Source organism: Sinocyclocheilus rhinocerous, unplaced genomic scaffold (assembly GCF_001515625.1).
Source record: "Sinocyclocheilus rhinocerous isolate Xijiao unplaced genomic scaffold, SAMN03320098_v1.1 scaffold166, whole genome shotgun sequence".
Lineage (NCBI taxonomy): Eukaryota > Metazoa > Chordata > Actinopteri > Cypriniformes > Cyprinidae > Sinocyclocheilus > Sinocyclocheilus rhinocerous.
The window spans coordinates 2,397,465-2,417,445 of NW_015633186.1; the positions used below are offsets into that span (position 1 = coordinate 2,397,465).

The 19,981-nt window shown below is 36.4% G+C and overlaps 2 protein-coding genes across 3 annotated transcripts in view; both read right to left on the bottom strand.

Annotated features, from left to right (window-relative positions):
* LOC107743672 (carboxypeptidase D-like) overlaps positions 1-11,660 on the bottom strand; it is a 19,898-nt gene extending 8,238 nt beyond the window's left edge. Inside the window, exons 1-12 of the mRNA XM_016557039.1 lie at positions 10,942-11,660; positions 9,485-9,732; positions 5,966-6,108; positions 5,678-5,847; positions 3,489-3,877; positions 3,213-3,404; positions 2,553-2,720; positions 2,365-2,474; positions 2,147-2,252; positions 1,807-1,949; positions 1,553-1,722; positions 693-995 (exon numbers count right to left, since the gene is read on the bottom strand). Coding sequence (XP_016412525.1) covers positions 693-995; positions 1,553-1,722; positions 1,807-1,949; positions 2,147-2,252; positions 2,365-2,474; positions 2,553-2,720; positions 3,213-3,404; positions 3,489-3,877; positions 5,678-5,847; positions 5,966-6,108; positions 9,485-9,732; positions 10,942-11,576 — 2,777 coding nt within the window. The 5' untranslated portion in view covers positions 11,577-11,660. The remainder of the gene's footprint in view (positions 1-692; positions 996-1,552; positions 1,723-1,806; positions 1,950-2,146; positions 2,253-2,364; positions 2,475-2,552; positions 2,721-3,212; positions 3,405-3,488; positions 3,878-5,677; positions 5,848-5,965; positions 6,109-9,484; positions 9,733-10,941) is intronic.
* Positions 11,661-13,722: 2,062 nt separating this feature from the next.
* LOC107743675 (14-3-3 protein epsilon-like) lies at positions 13,723-18,881 on the bottom strand. 2 transcript variants are annotated; one of them, XM_016557044.1, is made up of 7 exons: positions 18,641-18,881; positions 16,159-16,358; positions 15,969-16,075; positions 15,645-15,851; positions 15,269-15,405; positions 14,659-14,698; positions 13,723-14,038 (listed from the first exon to the last, which is right to left on the bottom strand). In XM_016557044.1, the coding sequence occupies exons 1-6, from the start codon at positions 18,702-18,704 to the stop codon at positions 14,691-14,693; spliced, it is 723 nt and encodes a 240-aa protein (XP_016412530.1). In that variant the 5' UTR covers positions 18,705-18,881; the 3' UTR covers positions 13,723-14,038; positions 14,659-14,690. The 2 variants fall into 2 exon arrangements, with proteins under 2 accessions (XP_016412530.1, XP_016412528.1); XM_016557042.1 differs by lacking the exon at positions 14,659-14,698 and having other exon boundaries at positions 13,770-14,038; positions 18,641-18,878.
* Positions 18,882-19,981: the final 1,100 nt, after the last annotated feature.

The window sequence follows — 19,981 nt, forward strand, 5'->3', positions numbered from 1 at the left end:
AAAATGTTTGTTTGGGCGCTGCACGCTGATTTTACAGCGGACCTTTTCAAATAAACAGTGTTACTTTTATGTTTGGTTGACTGCATTTTAGTTTGATGATGAATGGCTGAAATGGCAGGCAACGCTAGAACTAATGTTGTTTGTGTGTGCGTGAGGCGAGTGTGCGATCAGATGGATTAAATCAAATAAAGATATAAAGAAAAGAAATTAAATGCATTAAGAGTGTCACAAAAACGAGCGTAGCCTATACTTGTTGCACAGTGTTTTTTTTTTCTTTTGTTAATATTTTAATTATATTATAGCCTATTATATATTTTATGTGAGCCTATTGATTTTATTCCTTTTATAGACTTAATTTCAGTTTTTCTCCTTTCACAGAAGCGCTGCAGGTGCATAATGCGACGATTGAATCCTCATGGTCTGCTGTTTAAGCTACTATATAAAAATAAACAAAATGCTGTCAATCTAAAATTCTCCACCAGATTTACTATGCTGTGCGCAAGTTCAGGTAACTCAAAAACTTGCGTTCACGAGCTGAGACCAGACGTGAGATTTGATCGTAGCCACCGCTCACGTCCATATTGATAAATTCCAAGTTTTGCGTTGAAACGACCGTACGCCCAATTTTCTGTTGTACGTTCGTTTCGTAAATGAGGCCCACTGAATCTAACTTGTGTGAGTGAGTGCTGTACCTTTGGAGTGAGGTAATCTCTGGGAAGTTCAGGGTGAGGCCACGCAGGAACTCGGAAACCTCACTGTAGCGTCGATAGCGGAAACTACTCTGGGTGGGAGTGTCCTTGATCAGCTTGTCCAGACCAGATTCTCCTGACAGCTGCTTGATGAGGCTCTGGAACTCCTTCACACTGGGATCCAGAACTGGGGTGGTGTCTTCTGTCGTCTGCCCATTGGTGTAACTGTGAATCCGGTTCAATGTGAAATTAACAATCTCCACTCCTTCCTTAGGCACGTTGACAAAGGTGCTAACTGAGGAGTAGCTGAAAAGATGGAAGAGAACTTGTGAGAAATTTACAGTCTTATGCACAAAGAAAAATCTAAATAAATGTCCATGGTCCTGAATTACTCTTTAGGGTTGTTAAACAAAAAATTAAAATAGATAAATGAAATGTGTATATATATATATATATATATATATATATATATATGTGTGTGTGTGTGTAATTTATTATATAAATATGTATGCATTTATATATGACTCTTTTCTGTGTATGTATATAATGCATACATATTTAGATAATAAATTGTAAAATAAAATGTTAAAGGGGTTATATATATATATAGATAAAAGAGTCATATATAAAAGGTATACATATTTATATTATAAACTGTAAAATAAAATGCAAAAAAAAAAAAAAAAAAAGAAAAAACAATGCTTGTTTATTTAAATTACATTTATATCAACATATCCCTAAAAAAAAAAAAGTTGACCACAACTCATTTAATGGCCTCTGTGAGCTTCCGTATGTTTGGAAAAAATCTTATTTTTGAAAATTAGTTTGGTGCCACTGTTAGTGCAGAAAATTCACAAAAATACCCTTGGGCAGAAGCAGTCAGATGGTATTTTCCTGGGACGAGTAAGCGCCAGTAGTCCCCTGCAACGTTGGATGTGATGGGGTGATTAATCGTGTCCACAGTGATTGTAGCATTGGGGATGCCAAATCCATCTTTGCTGTCAATTACCACTCCTTTTACTCCCCGGTGTACCTTAATGCCCAAAAACATATTGTATACAGTGTGTAGCAGGATAGAGATGAAAAAAATGCAAAAGAAGCAGCCAGACAGTCTTACCTGATGGATGAACTGTAGAAGTGATCTGCGGTTTCGTTCCCAGTACTTCGGTAGATCTGCTGCTGGTGGGTATTTGTAACATCCCAGTTCAATGGTCACCTCAAAGCAGTTAGTGTTGATGTAGTTCCAGTCCTGCATCCCTCCTGGGGGAAAAGCACATAATGCACTTATATTTACTTCTTATTATAGAACTTTTACATTTTATACACCTTTTTTTCAGGATATTATTTTGTGATGGCAATATTAACTAAATAAAAGTAAGCAGTTTGCAGGCGTCTGGCGATTCAAAGTTTTCTTTTTTAGTTATTCATAATTTTTTTCCCACAAACTTGGTGCTCACCATGGACATTGTACCATTCAGCACCATTGGTGATGCCATCTTTAAAATATTCTTGGTACAAATCCATTCCCTTACAGGAGTGACCATCATACATTTGAGAGTTTTCCTGAAAAAGAAAAACAGAGAATGTTTTACTGGCTATTGATTTAGCTTTTAACAATTAAATATACTACTTAACATCATTTGTTACTACAGAAATCAGAAAGCCAGATATTCACCTGCGAGTAAGCAAGAGCCACCATCCTGAATACATCATCATCTGAGGACTTGCTGTATATGCTAACATTGTCCGGACTGTCGTCAAATGGATAATTCACCACCAAAGAGCCTGATAGAGATAAAGAGGTTATCTGTCTGTGTTTAGCATGCTCCCAATCAAACACAACTTTTATAGATTAGGACGTACCTCCATGAAGGTTGGCAGACAACACAAACGGGTAGCTTTTGGCCCAGTTCATAACAGCAAGGGTCTCTGGCTGTCTGGGATCCGTGACAAAGTTGAACCGGTCAGGAAAGTTTCGGTTCAGGTCATAGTTGTTAGTGTTGTTACGTCCCTGGACACCACTGATATCTCCTGCACAAAAGACAGTGTTTTCCTTATATTCCCACAGTTATAATGTTGCTCCTAACACAGACAGACAGAACAATAAATAATGTATTAGTATTATTGTTATTATAATATTATAATAACAATAGGATTACTGTGAATACTAATTTTAATAATAATATATTATTAATAGATAATGCTGCTCCCATGCAAAAAAATTATGTCAGAATTATAATAATAAATACATTTATTATTATTATTATTATGGTAGCAACATTACATATAATATTTTAAAGAAATGATAACAATAATAATAATAATAATAATAAATGTATTATTATATAACATATATTCCAAACATTCAATACAGTTCGAGGCTGGCTATTTCTGTCACATGTGATATTGTAATATTAGTAAAAAATGGAATGTTGAACGAAGAGAGATGCATTTAACAGCAAGTAAATCATAATACATCAAATGTGTATAATGAGCTGTTTGTCAGAGTTGGCGAGGCCATACCCTCCTGGGACACTTCATATCCATCTGGGTTCATTGAAGGCATGATGTGGATCCGTGTGGAGTTGATGAGCTGGGTGATCTCAGGGTCAGTGCCATAGTTGCGACAAAGGTAATCGATAAGGTTGAGGAGCAGTTCCCGACCAACCACCTCATTGCCGTGCATGTTACCAATATACTTAAACTCCGGTTCACCTGGTGAGGAACGACGGGATTAGTTCACTTTAAAAGCTTTTTGACTTTTAAAGATGTAGGATCTTTACACATGGTAGGAAGTACCAAACTCGTGGACACCAGGATTGTTGGAGATCTCCATGACCCACAGGGAACGTTCCTGCACAGACTTGCCGATGGAATACAGCCGTGTGATGGAGCTGTACTCAGAGCTGAACTTCTGCAGGAACAGCTCCATGTCGTTGTAGTGGTGATGGCGGAAGTCCTGAGGCTGGACTGTAACCCTGGAGTCCTTCTCTTCATCTGCTGCTTCGTTGACACCAGTGCTGCTGCTGCTGCTGTCTGTGCTGGCACTGTTCACAGAGGTTTCAGTGGGGGACTCTGGGATTGAGAGGGTGGCTGGATTCTCGTCATTCTCAGCTTCAAGGGTGATGTTTAGAACAGCTGCTTTTCCCTCAGTCACCTCCACTCCAGCCACGGACATGGGAATGTAGCTGCATGAATGCAAAGGTCGACATGAAACACACAGAAGGAAAACTTAAATATGAAACATAAGTCTCAGAGCATATAGTATGGGTATTGACTGGGTATTGATATGGATTTTCTCATTTGATTCTGATTCACCAGCACTTGATTCAATTCTTTTGGGTATATTTCAGTTATAATGTCCACTTTGCTAACACATAAAAGACATTCTCTTTCTGGTTGCGCTGAATGTTTTTGATTCACTAAAAAAAAAGAATCATTAGGGTCATTTCTTTGTGAATCTGACTTTGGCCATGGCATGTTTTTGATTCACTAAAAAGAACTGGTTCATAAGAGTCATTTGTTCATGAATTAAACTAGACTGGTCACACTGTATGTTTTGGATTCACTAAAAAAATTAATCAGCTCATAGGAGTCTTTTTGTGAATCTAACCACATTGGTCATGCTACACGTTTTTGATTCACTAAAAAGAACTGGTTCATTAGAGTCATTTGTTCATAAATCAGACTATAGTGGTTGTGCTGTATGTTTTTCAATCACCAAAATGAAACAGTTTAGAAGAGTTTGTTCATGAATCTAACTGCACTAGTCATGCTGTATGTTTTTTTGATACACTAAAAAAAAATCAGCTCACAGGAGTCATTTATTTGTGAATCTGACTACATTGGTCATGCTGTATGTTTTTGATTTACTAAAAAAGAATCAGCTCTTAAGAGTCATTTGTTTGTAAATATGACTACATGGGTCATACTGTATGCTTTTGATTTACAAAAAAAAAAAAAAGAATCAGCTCATAAGAGTCATTCATTTGTGAATCTGGCTACATTGTTAATGCTGTATGTTTCTGATTTACTAAAAAAAGAGTTGGTTCATAAGAGTCATTTCTTTGTGAATCTGGCTACATTGGTGATGTTGTATGTTTATGATTCACTAAAAAAAGAATCAGCTCACAGGAGTCATTCATTTGTGAATCTGACTACATTGTTAATGCTGTATGTTTCTGATTTACTAAAAAAAGAGTTGGTTCATAAGAGTCATTTCTTTGTGAATCTGGCTACATTGGTGATGTTGTATGTTTATGATTCACTAAAAAAAGAATCAGCTCACAGGAGTCATTCATTTGTGAATCTGACTACATTGTTAATGCTGTATGTTTCTGATTTACTAAAAAAAGAGTTGGTTCATAAGAGTCATTTCTTTGTGAATCTGGCTACATTGGTGATGTTGTATGTTTATGATTCACTAAAAAAAGAATCAGCTCACAGGAGTCATTCATTTGTGAATCTGACTACATTGTTAATGCTGTATGTTTCTGATTTACTAAAAAAAGAGTTGGTTCATAAGAGTCATTTCTTTGTGAATCTGGCTACATTGGTGATGTTGTATGTTAATGATTCACTAAAAAGAATCATCTCATAAGAGTCATTTGTTTGCGAATGACTACATTTGTTATCCTGTATGTTTTTGATTTACTAAAAAAAAGAAAAAGCTCATAAGAGTCATGTGCTTGTGAATCTGAGTACATTGGTCATGTTCATAATTCACTAAAAAGAACCAGTTCATAAGAGTCATTTGTTTCTGAATTGGATTATACTGGTTGCGATATAATCAATATAATTATATAACATTATTATTATTATTATTATGTAACGGGCAGTGCTGTACAAATACATTTGCACACAGCCATCTAAAAACTTCAATATTTTTACCCAGCCCTAACCATATGATGTACGAAAACCAAAGGACTGTCCTCAGAATATAGAATCCGCACATACAGTTTTCCCTCATAAATATGTACCATACGTACCCCGGGGCTAAAACTGTGATGTTGTAGGTGCCGGGCAGCAGCAGGCGATAGTAGTCACCAAAGCGTGAAGTGCTCACTTTGTGGTTAATGCCCGCAACCATTATCACAGCATCTGCGAGAGGGGCATCATTCCTGGCTGCTCTGACAAAGCCACGCACACCGATATGAATCTGAACACACACACACAACAACAACAAGGCTGAAACTCTGACATTCTTGTTGACATTCTTCAAGGGCTCATTAAAAACTCTCCATGCATGTCATTGCTTGCACATCAAGTTCTACTACCTTCTCCATGTAGGCCAGCAGGGCCTCCCGATTGTTGTCCCATTCTGTTTTGAGTTGAGTTGAGGGTGGGTACTTGCAGCAGCTGAGCTCCATAGTGATTTCCAAACAGCCCCCCTTCAGGTAATTAAAATCCTGCATACCCCCTGCATGGAAAGTAAGGACAAACTGTGTACCAAAGGCATGGGATGAATTGACATAGTGGGGTTGTCACGGCTTAAACTGTAAGCGTCTGCAAACACGAGGAACATCTTAATACAAAGAGTCTTTCAAAAGGTGTGAGTTCAAGAATGTTTGACCAGTTGCTTATGTTATGACAATGTAATAAACGGTCCATGCAAGCGAACCTACTTTTAGATCTTTTAAAAAATAACTCTAACCCATTTTAAGATTGATTTCAGAATACAAAGAGCTGACAGATATGGGTTAGGAGGACACGCATTGGTCATGTCGGTCTAAGAACATGCTGTAATCCAACTTTTAACGACGCTCTCTCAGATGCCAAGCCTGTGTGTGCTGAAACTCATAAAACACTTACAGAAACCCTTCAAACAAAACGTCTTTAGCAATATATAGGCCTACTTTAGCTACAAAAGAAACCAGTCGGGCTAATGCTACCATGTTCTTTCCCATTCAAAAGGCTGAGGCTGGTATGATTTTTTTGAAAGATTTTATACTCTTATGCTCACTAAGGCTGCATTTATTTGATCAAAAATACTGTGTTTAAAATAAATACAAATACAGTATTTTGTTTTTGAAATACAAATCTTTTGTAACAATTCAAATGTTTTACTGTCACTTTTGATCATTTTAATGCATCCTTGCTGAATAAAAGTATTAATTTCTTTAAAAAAAAGAAATCTTTCTGACCACAAACGTTTGAATGGTAGTGTACATTAGGTCTTAATGTAACCTTATAACCATTTAATGCAGATACATGAAGAGTCAAACAGATTCATCTACCAAACCATCAAAATTGTATCAAATTAGCTGAACGTCAGACCAACTTATGCCAACTCAAGATGCAATACACAGTTATGCGTTTGTTCTTAAACACTTGAAAAGATCTTGATTGCGAAAGACGTGGACTTCTGCTCTTTGCAAAATTGACTTTCACAGTTGGTCAATAGAAATGCAGTAACGAAGTCAAAAGGCTGAGTTCATGAAATGTAATTTTAAAGTAAAAATTCGGTCCACTTGGCAATCATGGCAACGCCCTGGGCAGCTATTTCCAGTCATGCGAATTTAGATGACAGACTAAAATGTCCAAAATTGCTTTCAAAGCTAATCTTTCAGTACGATAACTACAAATAAAAACAGTTTCTTTAGCTTAATCATCTTAAAACTGTATTTTAAGATTAGTTGGCCCTGCTTCTTCATGCAGTCTAGAACAAAGGACCTTTGCTAACAAGGTGATTGACTGTTGTAATTGAAAGCTTATGAGGTCAGATGTCTCTGCCCCATGTTTCCTGTCTCGTTATAATATGTGACACTGTATGCTAGCAGTCTAGCATGTGTTTAAAGAAGGTGTCAGAAGGCCAGTTCCTCTGTTTGTCAGCACATCCTTAATAACAGTTATTCTGACTTTCTCAACAGTTACACAGAAAGCAAATATATGTGGGGGCATCCTGATTAGTCCCAGAAGAAACATCCTGTAATAGCACATGATCTTTGTATGTGGTTATGTAAAAGAAAAGGATAATGCTAAACTTTCTTATTAAAATGTGTGCAGTGTTGTAATAAACTGACAGAACTATCCTTTGATCTGGGCTACTGACCAGCCAAAACAGACTGTAGAAAGCAAATCAATGTTGCCAGGGTCCTATGCTTGAAGTGTCTTATCTTCCCAGGTTTAACCCTGGGAACATAAGAATGACTCCCTAGATAGATCTGGAATTGTCATAAAATGATTGAATATTAACTTTAAACATGCAACTGGTGGTCTGTAGATTTCAAACTGTGTTGGATACAGTCTCAGAGACAGGATTCAGGTCACTGAACAACAGGCTTTGAGGCCTGAAAACAATACAAAAAGGAGGAAACTTTATAAGGAAGAAACTTGCTCTATGCTCACTATGCTCACATAACTCTTATGCAGTTTTGTCATTGTTCATTTAAACTGAAACTATTAAAACACTGTTTTTGTTCATTGAAACAAAGCTGAAATAAAATAAAATAATTTTATAATAATTTTATAATATTTATAATATTAGAAGAAACTTTAGAATTGAAATTTAAACAAAATATTATATTAAATTTGAAACATGCAAAATAAGAAAAAAAGTCTTGGCAATGAACTGAAATAAAATAAGTTTCGGTCGAATCACTAAAATTGAAATATATATATATATATATATATATATATATATACTATATAGACATATAATCAATACTAAAATAACACTGCTCTTATGATCTCCATGTCTAAGATACCAGTTAAACGTTATAAGGTCAACACACATCACAAAACAAACAACTAAAGATCAGGTGACCTTTGCATGGGAATTATGCGCTGAATGGAATTCCACACGTAAAAGGGCGTCATATTTAATTTTGGGATTGATTATGTCATAATTTCTGGCAGTTTTGAAGGTCACCGCCACCACATGGTCACTTTTGGTCCTTGGAGCATCAGTGCTCAACATTCAGGAGAGATTAGGCGTTCACACAGGAGGTCATCGTTTTATAAACAGAAACAAACCGTACGCCACAGCTTCAGAAAAGCTGAGAAAATCATACCTAAATGCAAGAAGTGTGATTTATTCACCATGAGACTGGTTGAGCAAGTCATAAGGTACATCATGAATCTGGCCTGCAAGCTTCAAGGCACATTGTGGATCAGATTTCTGCTGTTTGACGGTGACGGTTGAGAATACGGACTTCAGAGACTGAGGTTACAAACTGCTAAGGAAAGTAATCAGAGAACACCAGAACAGTAAGCTTACAGTCCAGGTGTTGGATTACTTGAAAGACTATTGTCTTTCAAACTAGTACTGTTTGAGAACATAATGAACATTCCCAAAAAACCAAAGCAATCTCATTTCCAGCATTCTTCAGTTTTAAATTTTCTTAAACTACAATGTGGCTAGTATTAATATCAATATTTGCTGTACATGACTAAATGGTGTTTGTTTTTACGCAACTCATGATCATCCCTCCCAAAAGGAAATCTGTGTAGGAATGTCCTGAGTAAAGAAGGGTGTGGGAGGAGCCAAAAAGACAGTTCCACTGAACTGATCGCACTCTATGAGAAACGACCCCCTGCTTGTGCTTTCTAACGAGCAGGAAACAGAAAAGAAATCATTCAAACCAGCCATTTTTCAAGACCACTGAAGTGAGGTTAATCACTCATAAAGCTCATACAACAAGCACATCTTCATCTCTATGGAAACAAAGTGTTTTAAGCCCTTATGAAAATTTGCATGATTGCTAGAAACTCAGCGGGTGAAATTCGGATAAACAGAACAGAGGAAAAGGGGGAGATTTAAAGCATGGTTAAGGGATAAAATGTTGCCAACAAACCTGCCACATCATACCACTTTGCTCCATTTGTGATGCCGTCCTTGAAGGTCTCATTTATGTTTTCCTCACACTTCGGCTGCCCTGTTTTCATAACAGGGTTATTCTCTGCGTAAACCCGTGCCAAGTATCTGAAGAGAGCATCATCGGGGGATCTGCTATAGGTGCCCTCGTTATCATGGGCCGCAGAGTCATCAAAAGGATAACTGGCCACCACGGTCCCACCATGCAGATTCCCCGAGAGCACAAATCTGGGACAGAGAACCAGAAAAATCAGAAATGTTATAATTAACCCATCTACTTTACATAGGTTTGATTAAGATGTTATTAGACATTGCACTTACAGAGGTAATAATAAGATGAAAAGAACAAGGAAAAATTATGGTAGAGCTGAATTTTAAAAAAGTATTGCATTTTGCAAAAATTTTATTAAAATCATTATTATTATTTAAACAAATTAAATATTGTAGAGTGGATTAGAAAAATGTATATTCATGAAAATGTTCATAATTTCCCTGATTTTCAGTTGTTTGTGATATTTATTTACTAGATTATTTTATTATGTTATTATATTATACATAATATTAGATTATTATATAGATGATTTATTTGTTTGTTTGTTTGCTTGTATTTTGTGTAATCTCTATGAAATCTTAATCCAGTAATGACAAACAACTGGAAAAGTCATGGAAATTATTACAGTCTTCATGAATATACATTTTTCTAATTCTAATTTCGTAAGAATAATAATAATAATAATGGTAACACTTTATTTTAAGGTGTCCATGTTACATGGTACATGTACTTACTATAATAATAACAATAAATTATGCATAATTACATGCAAGTAACCCTAAACCAAACCCTAATCCTAACCGTATAGTAAGTACATGTAGTTAATTAATATTACTCCGTACTTAAATATATAATTACACTGTAACAAGGACACCTTAAAATAAAGTGTAACCTAATAATCATAAAATGTTATGATTGTTATTATTACAGTAACACTTTACAATATAGATTCATTTGTTAACATTAGTTAACATTAACTAACAGTAATGAAAAAATGCTTCTAAAGCATTTATTACTACATTAATACATTAATTTGTTTCCAATCAAAAGTTGTATTTGTAAATATGAACTAACAATGAATAGTTGTGTTTTTATTACTAAAGTTAACAAATGTTTTAGTAATGTATCAGTTATTGCACGGTTTTGTCATTATAATTATTCAGAAAAAAAAGAATATTGTAGAGATAAATGTATATTGATTAAGATTTTTTTTTTTTTACTATTTTCATGACTTTTACAGGCAAAATTCCCATTTTCTTGCAAGCTCTGTTAGTGGCTGTGTTTTGGAACATGGTGGCAGGTTCCCAGCTGGTTTAATATGGTTAAAAGCTGGATTTTCTGGAAGGTCTGTCACAAAGTTAGGTTCGGTATGTGAATGCTCTTACTTGTTCTGCAGGATCCACCTCATGACAGCGGCGACTTCAGGCATTTCTTCTGCATTCACGTGTATCTCTTCAAATTGGTCTGGGAAACTTCTATTGAGGTCGACGTTTTTAGCATTATTCCGACCCTCGTCTTTGCCCATACAGTCCCCCTCCTTAGACTTCTCAAAACCATCAGGGTTCATGCTCGGCATGATATAAATATCTGTGCTGTCGACCAGCTCTGTGACCCGCGGCTCCTCTCCGTACTTCTCCAGCAGATACTCCAGCAGGTAGATCAGTACCTGCCGGGACACGGTCTCGTCTCCGTGCATGTTGCCCACGTACTTGAATTTGGGTTTTCCTGGTCCATCCGCAGTTGGGTCCCTGGTGATTCTCATCACCCAAAGCTCCCTGTTTTCAACGGATCTCCCGATGCTGGTCAGATTTGCGATGTTTGCGTATTTCTGGGCGAGACTTTTGAGAAGGTCAGTAAGTTGGTCGTAATTGTAGTATTTGCTGTAAATCTCTGGCTCCAACTCTCTCTGCTCGTCTAGAGGAAGTGAGTTGATGGAGCTGATAAACACAACAAGCATAGATAAAACCAAGAGCGAGAGTTTATGCGATGAAGACAGATTGCTTCCCCTCTGTCCCGACATGTTTCCGAAGGCACCTTGACGTACACATGAAATCCTAAAATTTGTCCGCCTGGAGTCAGGTCTTTTCTTTTGCTTGACGTCGGGGTATTTTTGGTAGGAACTTCCTGCTAACGCGTTAACAAAGGGTGGAGTTTCTATGACAGCCGGAATTGTTTCAAAATAAAAGTCACGACTACAAATTTCTGTCATACTGGTGTCTGTATTTTAACCACTACAAACGAGTTGCTGTGTTTTGGAAAATGGTATTTGGTTTTATTGATGACGGTTTATCAAGTGAAACTAATTACCATCTTGATATGATTGTGGAGTTATGGCTGTAAATTAAGGGCGACAACTGAATAACAGATTTTGTGCATGGGCCCCTTCAGACCTCTACATTTAATTAGTAATAGCAAGTTTGAAAAAGAGCAGCTTTGTCATCATTATAGCAGAAGTAGATAGAAATAGACTGGCAATTGGGTGACCAGTGTTGGGTAATATATTTCTTCTGGTTCATCTACTGTAATGACAAAGTTTTGTTTTCAGCACTAGGATGGTCCACAGATTCAAACAAGTAACTAAAATAATTATAATTCAAATGCAAATAAATTCCGATATTCTCCAGGCATCCCACTCTTTATAATCAATGAATTCAATATTATTTTTACCATTAAATTTACATGACATTTCCAGTCATTTCTGGTTTACTGCATAAAGACTGAGCATAATGATTTTTTTAAATAACCCATTAAAATATTTTACAGCCTGGCTACCTAGAAAAATTTATATTCATTATAAAAATGTGCATTGTGTTTTAAAAGTTTTTTAAATTTCATGACTTTTCCAGATCTAGAAATCACAAGTTTAATACCCATTTATCCTGATATAGCCAGGTTTTCCAGGACCTTAGGAACAGTGGTCCTTCAAAAACATTGTTGAAGGGGTGAATTAAAATAATAAATGTCTTATTTAAAATAATCTTAAGGCCCCCTGGTTGTGAATCACTGATACAGAGGGCCTTAGTGGGCCCTAGTCCACCACAGGGACCTGGACAAATTCCTGGTTAACCTGCACCGAGATGAGTTTATAATTATCTTAGTGCACTAAATACTTTGTTGAATGTTATAGTAGAATCTAAATGAATACACATCATTCTTTAAATATAATCTAATCTTCAACTGACCTAACATCTGGGACTGAGAAAACGCAACATCCGACGGTCCAAATCCTACTTGCCAAGAGCAAATTTTATTGATTTCTTCCTACTTTATAAAACATTATTTCTCTGACTTTGCAAGGTAAATGCTTCACTAGCAACCATTTTGTTTCATGATGAAAAAGCACATAAAATGTAGAGATAAAAGAGAAAGGAAAACATTTTGAGTGCAGAAGAGGTGGTTAAATATTTTACTTGAGGCAGTTTTATTTAAGTTAATTATTAATTCCATGCTGTTTCGTTGTAATACAGATTCTACGTCTGTGGTTCCAGTCAGATATCCAGTAGTACAAACTAGTTTCAAGTTAACAAAGTACAGAAGAAATTATATGCATTATGTAGATTCAGGGGGGGAGAAGAAAAATAGACTATTTCATGTAACTCATGCAGGCTTAAAATCAACTTTATTAGTGCTTTTTTCTTTTTCTTTTTGAGACAGCCAAATGGAGACCTGCATTTGTCTTAGTTCTAAAAGCAACAAGGCTCCTTCAGTTTTATAGAGCTGCAGCCATCCATCAATCCATCCACCATCATCAGCCTATGTGAGCAATACAGTATTTTAGCACAAATTACAGTCCAGAACACTGGTAAATGTTACTACACAACTACTACTTGGTGATGTTAAGCATTTTGCTCCACATGGATATCAAGAAATTTGCTTCGACTTTCTCTGAAAAACTAAATTAACAAAAAGAGCACTTTGTTTAGACTTGCCCTTTTAAAGGTTTAATTGTTTTCTTTAACTGCATTTTATAATTGCACTAACACAGAAATATTACAGCTCAAACAACTAATAGTAGACATCAGTAATAGTAATAAAAGTTAATTTCTGTAATTACATTAAGAAAAACTCAAAATATATCCAGCAACTGATAAAAATGTTGAGAAATAAAGCAAATGAACATTAAAAAAGGAAAAATGTTGTACCAGGACAAAAAAATAAAAAATAAAAAAATACTCCAAGAAATCTTTAAGTTCTGACCATTCAAAAATAATAGTTGAAGTTTGTTTCATGAGTGGTATATTTTATTTCAATTTAAGGGCTAATAAAACAGAATAATATTAAAAATCAAACAAAGGGAGAGAAAACTGGAGGCATCAAGCTGTTGAGTGCCACTCATAAGGTTGGGCTTGGTGGCTCCCTTTGTGAGTGGGGTCTGGGGAAGGGGAAGGGGAGGGGGAGTGGGGTGGAGTCTCAAATTGGCTGTGTCGTCTCATTGGTTTTCATCCTCCACATCTTGCAGCGCCTCTTTATTCTGTTCCTCACCTGTGCAGAGAAACAAAGCCAGTTATTGCATGCTAACACAGTTATGTCCCTTAACGCAATCCACGTGACGTGTTGTACATTGTCGCACATCATCATCAAGTTTGCAACCCTTGCAAGATCTGTGCATTACGAGTTTGCCAAATAAAAAGCAAAAATCACAACAAATCAATAGTGAAGGACCGAATACATGCTGTGAGAAAAATAAAATTAATTTATCATGTTATATTAATAGAATATGTAATTTTCAAGCTCAAAATAAATAAATAAATAAAAATCTGGCTTAAGTCTAATTTGAATGCAGTGTTCTCATGTGGTCACTTAACTTTCACACAAAATTCAATTCCTAAACCAAAGGATAATACCCTTAGACACCTTTACTGTACATTTCTTAGTAAAACCTAGCAGAATTTTCCAAATTCTAATATATTTGTACAACACAGCCATTCCAATTGGACATTGAGGATCTGGCAGTGATCATGCAGAAACGGTCTGTTTCAGACATGCTGCACATATAGCACTCTGGTGGCTACAAAGATCGCAACACAAAGCTTACAAACGGGTGAGTGATGATGCAATTCGTGGACAAAAGGGCAAGAGCTGGAAAAAGTGGCCGCACTTACAAATAAAGTTTGTGGGCAATTAACATTTTCCTTTAGGAATCTAAATAGTGGGGATGAAAAAAGGCAAGATGGGTTAAGTTGGACGGCATTGAGTCTGGACACATTACAAGATGACATGAAATGTAGTAGAGAAAGATTATACTGCTGGTTTTGCACAGAAATGCAATAGAGCTATTAAAAACAGTGTCTTACTTTTGGTGTAGGAATGAAACTTTCGGATTGATATACTGAATACACTACATTACATCTATAAAATATTTATGCTAGAATAGGGTGTGAAAATGAAACAATTAACATTAAAACCACTCCATTATATTGAGAAAATTATTTCATTTCTGGTGGATGAATTTGAAAAGTAGGCATGTTTGCTTGCACATTTCAACTGCCAATGTAGCCAGAGCCCTCTATTTGAACACTTTTAAAGGAAGATATTAGAGATGGTTGGAAACTATGCCTCACAAGTCCTAAATCGGGGCACTCCGAAACAATCGCTCTAAAAATAGCTTTGGTTTGTGGAGGAGCTTTTGAGGATGTCACCTTCATGTACCAATGGGTTTCAAAAGACATGTTTGTCAGGCTTAGCATCTGAAACTGCGATGATCCGTCTTACCGTCTCCCTGCATATCTGAAGTCCATAGTGTCAGGTTATCACGTAACAATTGCATGATGAGTGTCGAGTCCTTGTAGCTTTCTTCACTCAATGTGTCCAGTTCAGCAATAGCATCGTCAAATGCCGCCTTTGCCAACCTAAAATGAACAGCCAGGTTCATAAACTATTAAGTTTCAACATACAAGTGAACAGGAATACATTGCAATGAATACCATCTTGGTCTGATAATTAACCAAAAGCATTATCATTAAACTATAGTAGCAAACAGATACCATATTCAAACAAACAGAGATTTACAAAACTGTAATTGTCTGTAGTACTTCATGTTAAGAGATCTGAAAACAGAAAAACAAACCAAAACACAAAGAAAACAAACCTGCATGCACGGTCGGGAGAGTTGAGGATTTCATAGTAGAATACAGAGAAGTTAAGAGCCAGACCCAAGCGAATGGGGTGTGTAGGCTGAAGGTCTGTCATTGCAATATCACTAGCAGCTTTGTAAGCAACCAAACTGTTTTCTGCAGCCTCCTTCCTGTCGTTTCCTGTGGCAAACTCAGCGAGATACCTGTGGTAATCACCCTTCCTGATGCATCAAAGGGAGAAAAGGTCTGTTTAAAACATGTATAAATAAAGCCGTGACCTCATTATGTCACATACGATTCATCCTTAGATTCACTTAGAAAACTCATGGCTTTCATACATTTTGTAGTAGAAGACCTTGGACTCTCCTGAATTTGCAGCTGGGATTAGGTGCTTGTCCAACACATCAAGGATGTCATTGCAGATTGATTTCAATTCATTCTCAACCTGGACATGAAAATTCAAAGGTTCAAAGCGTAAGACTAATCATTCTAGTTATGTGAATGAATGTTAGTTAGGGCATGTCTTACCGTTTGTCTATATTCCCGAATCATTTTCAATTTGTCCTCTCCACCCTTATTCTCCTCTTTCTGCTCAATACTACTGATTATCCTCCAGGATGCTCTTCTTGCCCCAATAACGTTCTTGTAGGCCACCGAGAGCAGGTTTCTCTCTTCAACAGTTAGCTCAACATCCATCCCAGCCACCTTCTTCATGGAGTCGACCATTTCTGGAAATATTTAAAAAGGAGCGTGATGGATATTTTGCTGACTGGATTTATTTACAACAGAATACAAGTCGCAACCATAGCTGAAATACACAATTTTTATTCAGTCAGAAAGTACAGTTGGGATCCAGAAGTTAAAAAATCACATTCATTTTCTTCACAGGTAAATTGACTTTGAGCAATAACTTATAAACTCTGGTTGTTAATTGATGGTACGTGCTTTTGTTGAAGCCATCAGCCAGAATAAATATATTTTGTAAATAATTGTGTTTATCAGCAGAATTTCTGGTGGAAAAACGACATTACCCATAATTCTGCAGAGAAATCTCCACCAATCACAAGCAAAAACCAAAAGAACTCTTAAGTGCCCGCCCACTCATACAAAGACCTGCAAATATAGCAAACTACTTAAATATTTGCATGCATATTATGCAATAAACTTAAAACATACTGTTTCTATATACAAATAAATCAACAACTTTATATTTCTGCATTGTTTTAATTCTACTGTCACTCACAAAGCTTCATGGGATTGTAGTTCTTTCCCCTCATTAAAACTATTATGTCTCATACCGTTCTCATTCTCAAATACGTTTCTGCTTCAAACCAAAGTTTGTAATGTTGTGATTCACCTCATAACTGGTTGGTTTGTTTCATGGCTTCCTATGAGAAAAATACTTCTGAAACCAAGACCACTGAAAAAGTAAGTGGCCACTGTTGCACTCCATGGGGTATGTATTATTTATTTACTCAAATAAGAGAGGCTAAACATTATTAACAACCATATATTTATTTGCATTCACCATGGGTTGCCAGTATACAATCACAAAATCCTTTGTGATTGTATATCCTTTGCATATCCTTTGTTAATAATCATTCTTGCACACTACATACTTGCAGCATACTTTCAAGTGTTCAAGTGAAAACCCTAGATACCTAACATAGGTTAATGGGTGACTAAACTAGACAAATTACCAACAAGGCACAATTATAGCTGTACAATTACAAGCCTGCCAGCCACTTCTCTACAGTCTGAAATGAAATCTCACTGCAAAGCTACAGTATCTCAGCTTACTAAGCATTAACTTACTTGCTTTGCGTTACTGTACAACGGCTGCGTCTCAAAGCTAAGTGAGGCAACGTTACCTGGCTAGACAGCATTTTTGGGTATCACAACTCAACGCGCCCGTAATACGCAAAAATGCTGTCTAAGTAACGTTAGGCAGCTCAAAAGGTTGAGACACTGCCACGGTCTCTCGTAATGTGCTGCGGAGGTAAAAGCAGAAAAGGGAGGACCTCATGCAGAAATAACTCTTTATTGTGGTTAATTGGGTCGATTAAGACAGGTGTTAACTAATATTTGAGCCGTTCTTCGCCTACATGAGGCTTGAAGACCGCAGCCACCCCCTCCGCCATGGCTAGCAACAGCTTGCCTCACCCACTAACTTTCCGCCATTTTGTCTCCTCAATAAACGTCTCCATCTTCATATGCCATTCTGTAGTTACCCCAATATCACATCGACAGAACCATACGAATACTGGATTTTAAACCCTCTTTATTTGAACAGAGAATGAATGCTATGTGCCTTTTGCACCTTTTGTGTAACCTAAAGATTGTGTATTACTGGCAGCGATATTCTGTAAAAAAATCGCTGGAAACATTTGAATTTAAAGGGATAGTTCATTCAAAAAGAACATTCTGTCATCATTTACTCACCCTCATGCCGTTCGTTCTATTCTGTGAGAAATATGTTTAAAGAAGAAAGTCTAGGCCCAAATGCAATACCTTTTCAATTAACACATTAGAACACAATTATTTTGAATTTAGTAAAACGTTCAACTGAAATAACTTTAATTCGTAAATTCTGTCATTTAGGCTACTCGTCATTTATCAGCACACAAGAAGATATTCTGAGAAATGTCCTTGTTTTTTTGTCCATACAAGAAAGTCAATGGAAAATATTTTGAAGAATGTTGGTAACCAAATGAATACCAACAATAAATACCAACATTCTTCAAAAAATTGCCATTTTGTCTCCTCAATAAACGTCTCCATCTTCATATGCCATTCTGTAGTTACCCCAATATCACATCGACAGAATTAACGGACTGTACAAATAAACGAAACAACGTTTTTAAAACGCACACGGAGATCGGTTTGCAATTCACAAGGTGTTCGCTTGGTTTAACTGCGAATTAAGCCAGCTAACCCGACCGTCAGTTAGCCTGCATGAGCTCTCGCTTTGTAAAAAATAACGTTCCCGTTACCTCTCAATGTCTCTTACCATCATATCTCTCCGCCTGCTCGGCGAGTTTGGCTTGGTACACCAAATCCTCCCGGTCACCCATGTTGGACAGCGCGCAGCGAGCGTGTTTTGTGAGATTGGGGGTAAAGGAAGAGTGTGAGTTCACCGGCAGGCCCTACGCGAGCAACAGCTGCAGCTTGAATGGTGGAGTAAAGATGGCGTTACACCTTCATCCGGGAACTTTCACACAGAGCATCTCCACACACTCCCTCTCCCATACGAATACTGGATTTTAAACCCTCTTTATTTGAACAGAGAATGAATGCTATGTGCCTTTTGCACCTTTTGTGTAACCTAAAGATTGTGTATTACTGGCACAAATAACAAACAATAATTGGGAAATGGTAATGATATCACATTTTGATAAAAATTACAAATTTGCAACCAGATTGGCTCATTAAAATTAATAACTCTGGATATTATACAAGAAAAGTATATAAAGGAAAAATTATACTATAATAGGAAAATTAAACAAATCCTTTCCATCACGTTGATGCTCTCAATAGAGTAATAAATTCAAAGGCATGAAAATACTGACAGAGGCAAAGTAAAATGTTTGAGTAGCATTACTATAGGGGTCAACTTTATTTCATGTACAGGAATAAAACTGTAACAAAAACGTAGGATTTTTTGTGTGACTTAAAACACTGTTCTGACAGACTTGGATGCACATAAAGGATAACAAGATTAATTTCACAAAATTACTGTGTTGATATTTAGGTTCTAAACATAATACTTTGGGTACAATTAAAATGTACAGACATGACTTCGATTACTCTTTCAACTCAGTCATAAACAAAAGTGGTGCGTTTTGAGGTGAAATCATTCTCACAGGACACAGGTGAGAGTTCAGACTTACAAGACTCCAGCTTTGCTTTGTGACTGATTTTAGTGATCTAATTTCATAAAGGTCATTTCTGACTGAAACATAGACAGTTAATAAGACAGATCATGAACATCAAAGTCCTTCATAATTACGACTTAAGTGACAATTACATAACATGGCCGGCTTGCTGTCACATCATGACAACATACAGCTAACCTACACATACACGACATCGCTTTCTAACATTTAGTTGTGACATAACAGAAGAGTTTCCAGGTGATTGTCATTGTTACCAAACAAAGTTTTCTTTTTAAAAGTAACAACAAATAAAGGTAAAGGGTAAAAACATTAACATTTGATAGTGTTCTGGTAGCCTGTCTATTAGTGTTATAATCTATACATTTGTCCACAGACATTCGATTTCTATTCTCCAAATACAGTCATTAGTAATGGAAGTTGGTTAAAAGAAACATTTCTGCAAGGTTGAACAAAAT

Bases quoted from the DNA above. Each gene is read 5' to 3' on its own strand.
- LOC107743675 (XM_016557042.1), bottom strand. From the start codon at position 18,704: ATGGGTGACCGGGAGGATTTGGTGTACCAAGCCAAACTCGCCGAGCAG. The intron at 16,076-16,158 runs GTAAGACATGCC...TTTCATGTCCAG, and splicing joins TTCGGGAATATAGACAAACG to GTTGAGAATGAATTGAAATC. The intron at 14,039-15,268 runs GTAAGACGGATC...TTCTCTGCACAG, and splicing joins TTCAGATATGCAGGGAGACG to GTGAGGAACAGAATAAAGAG.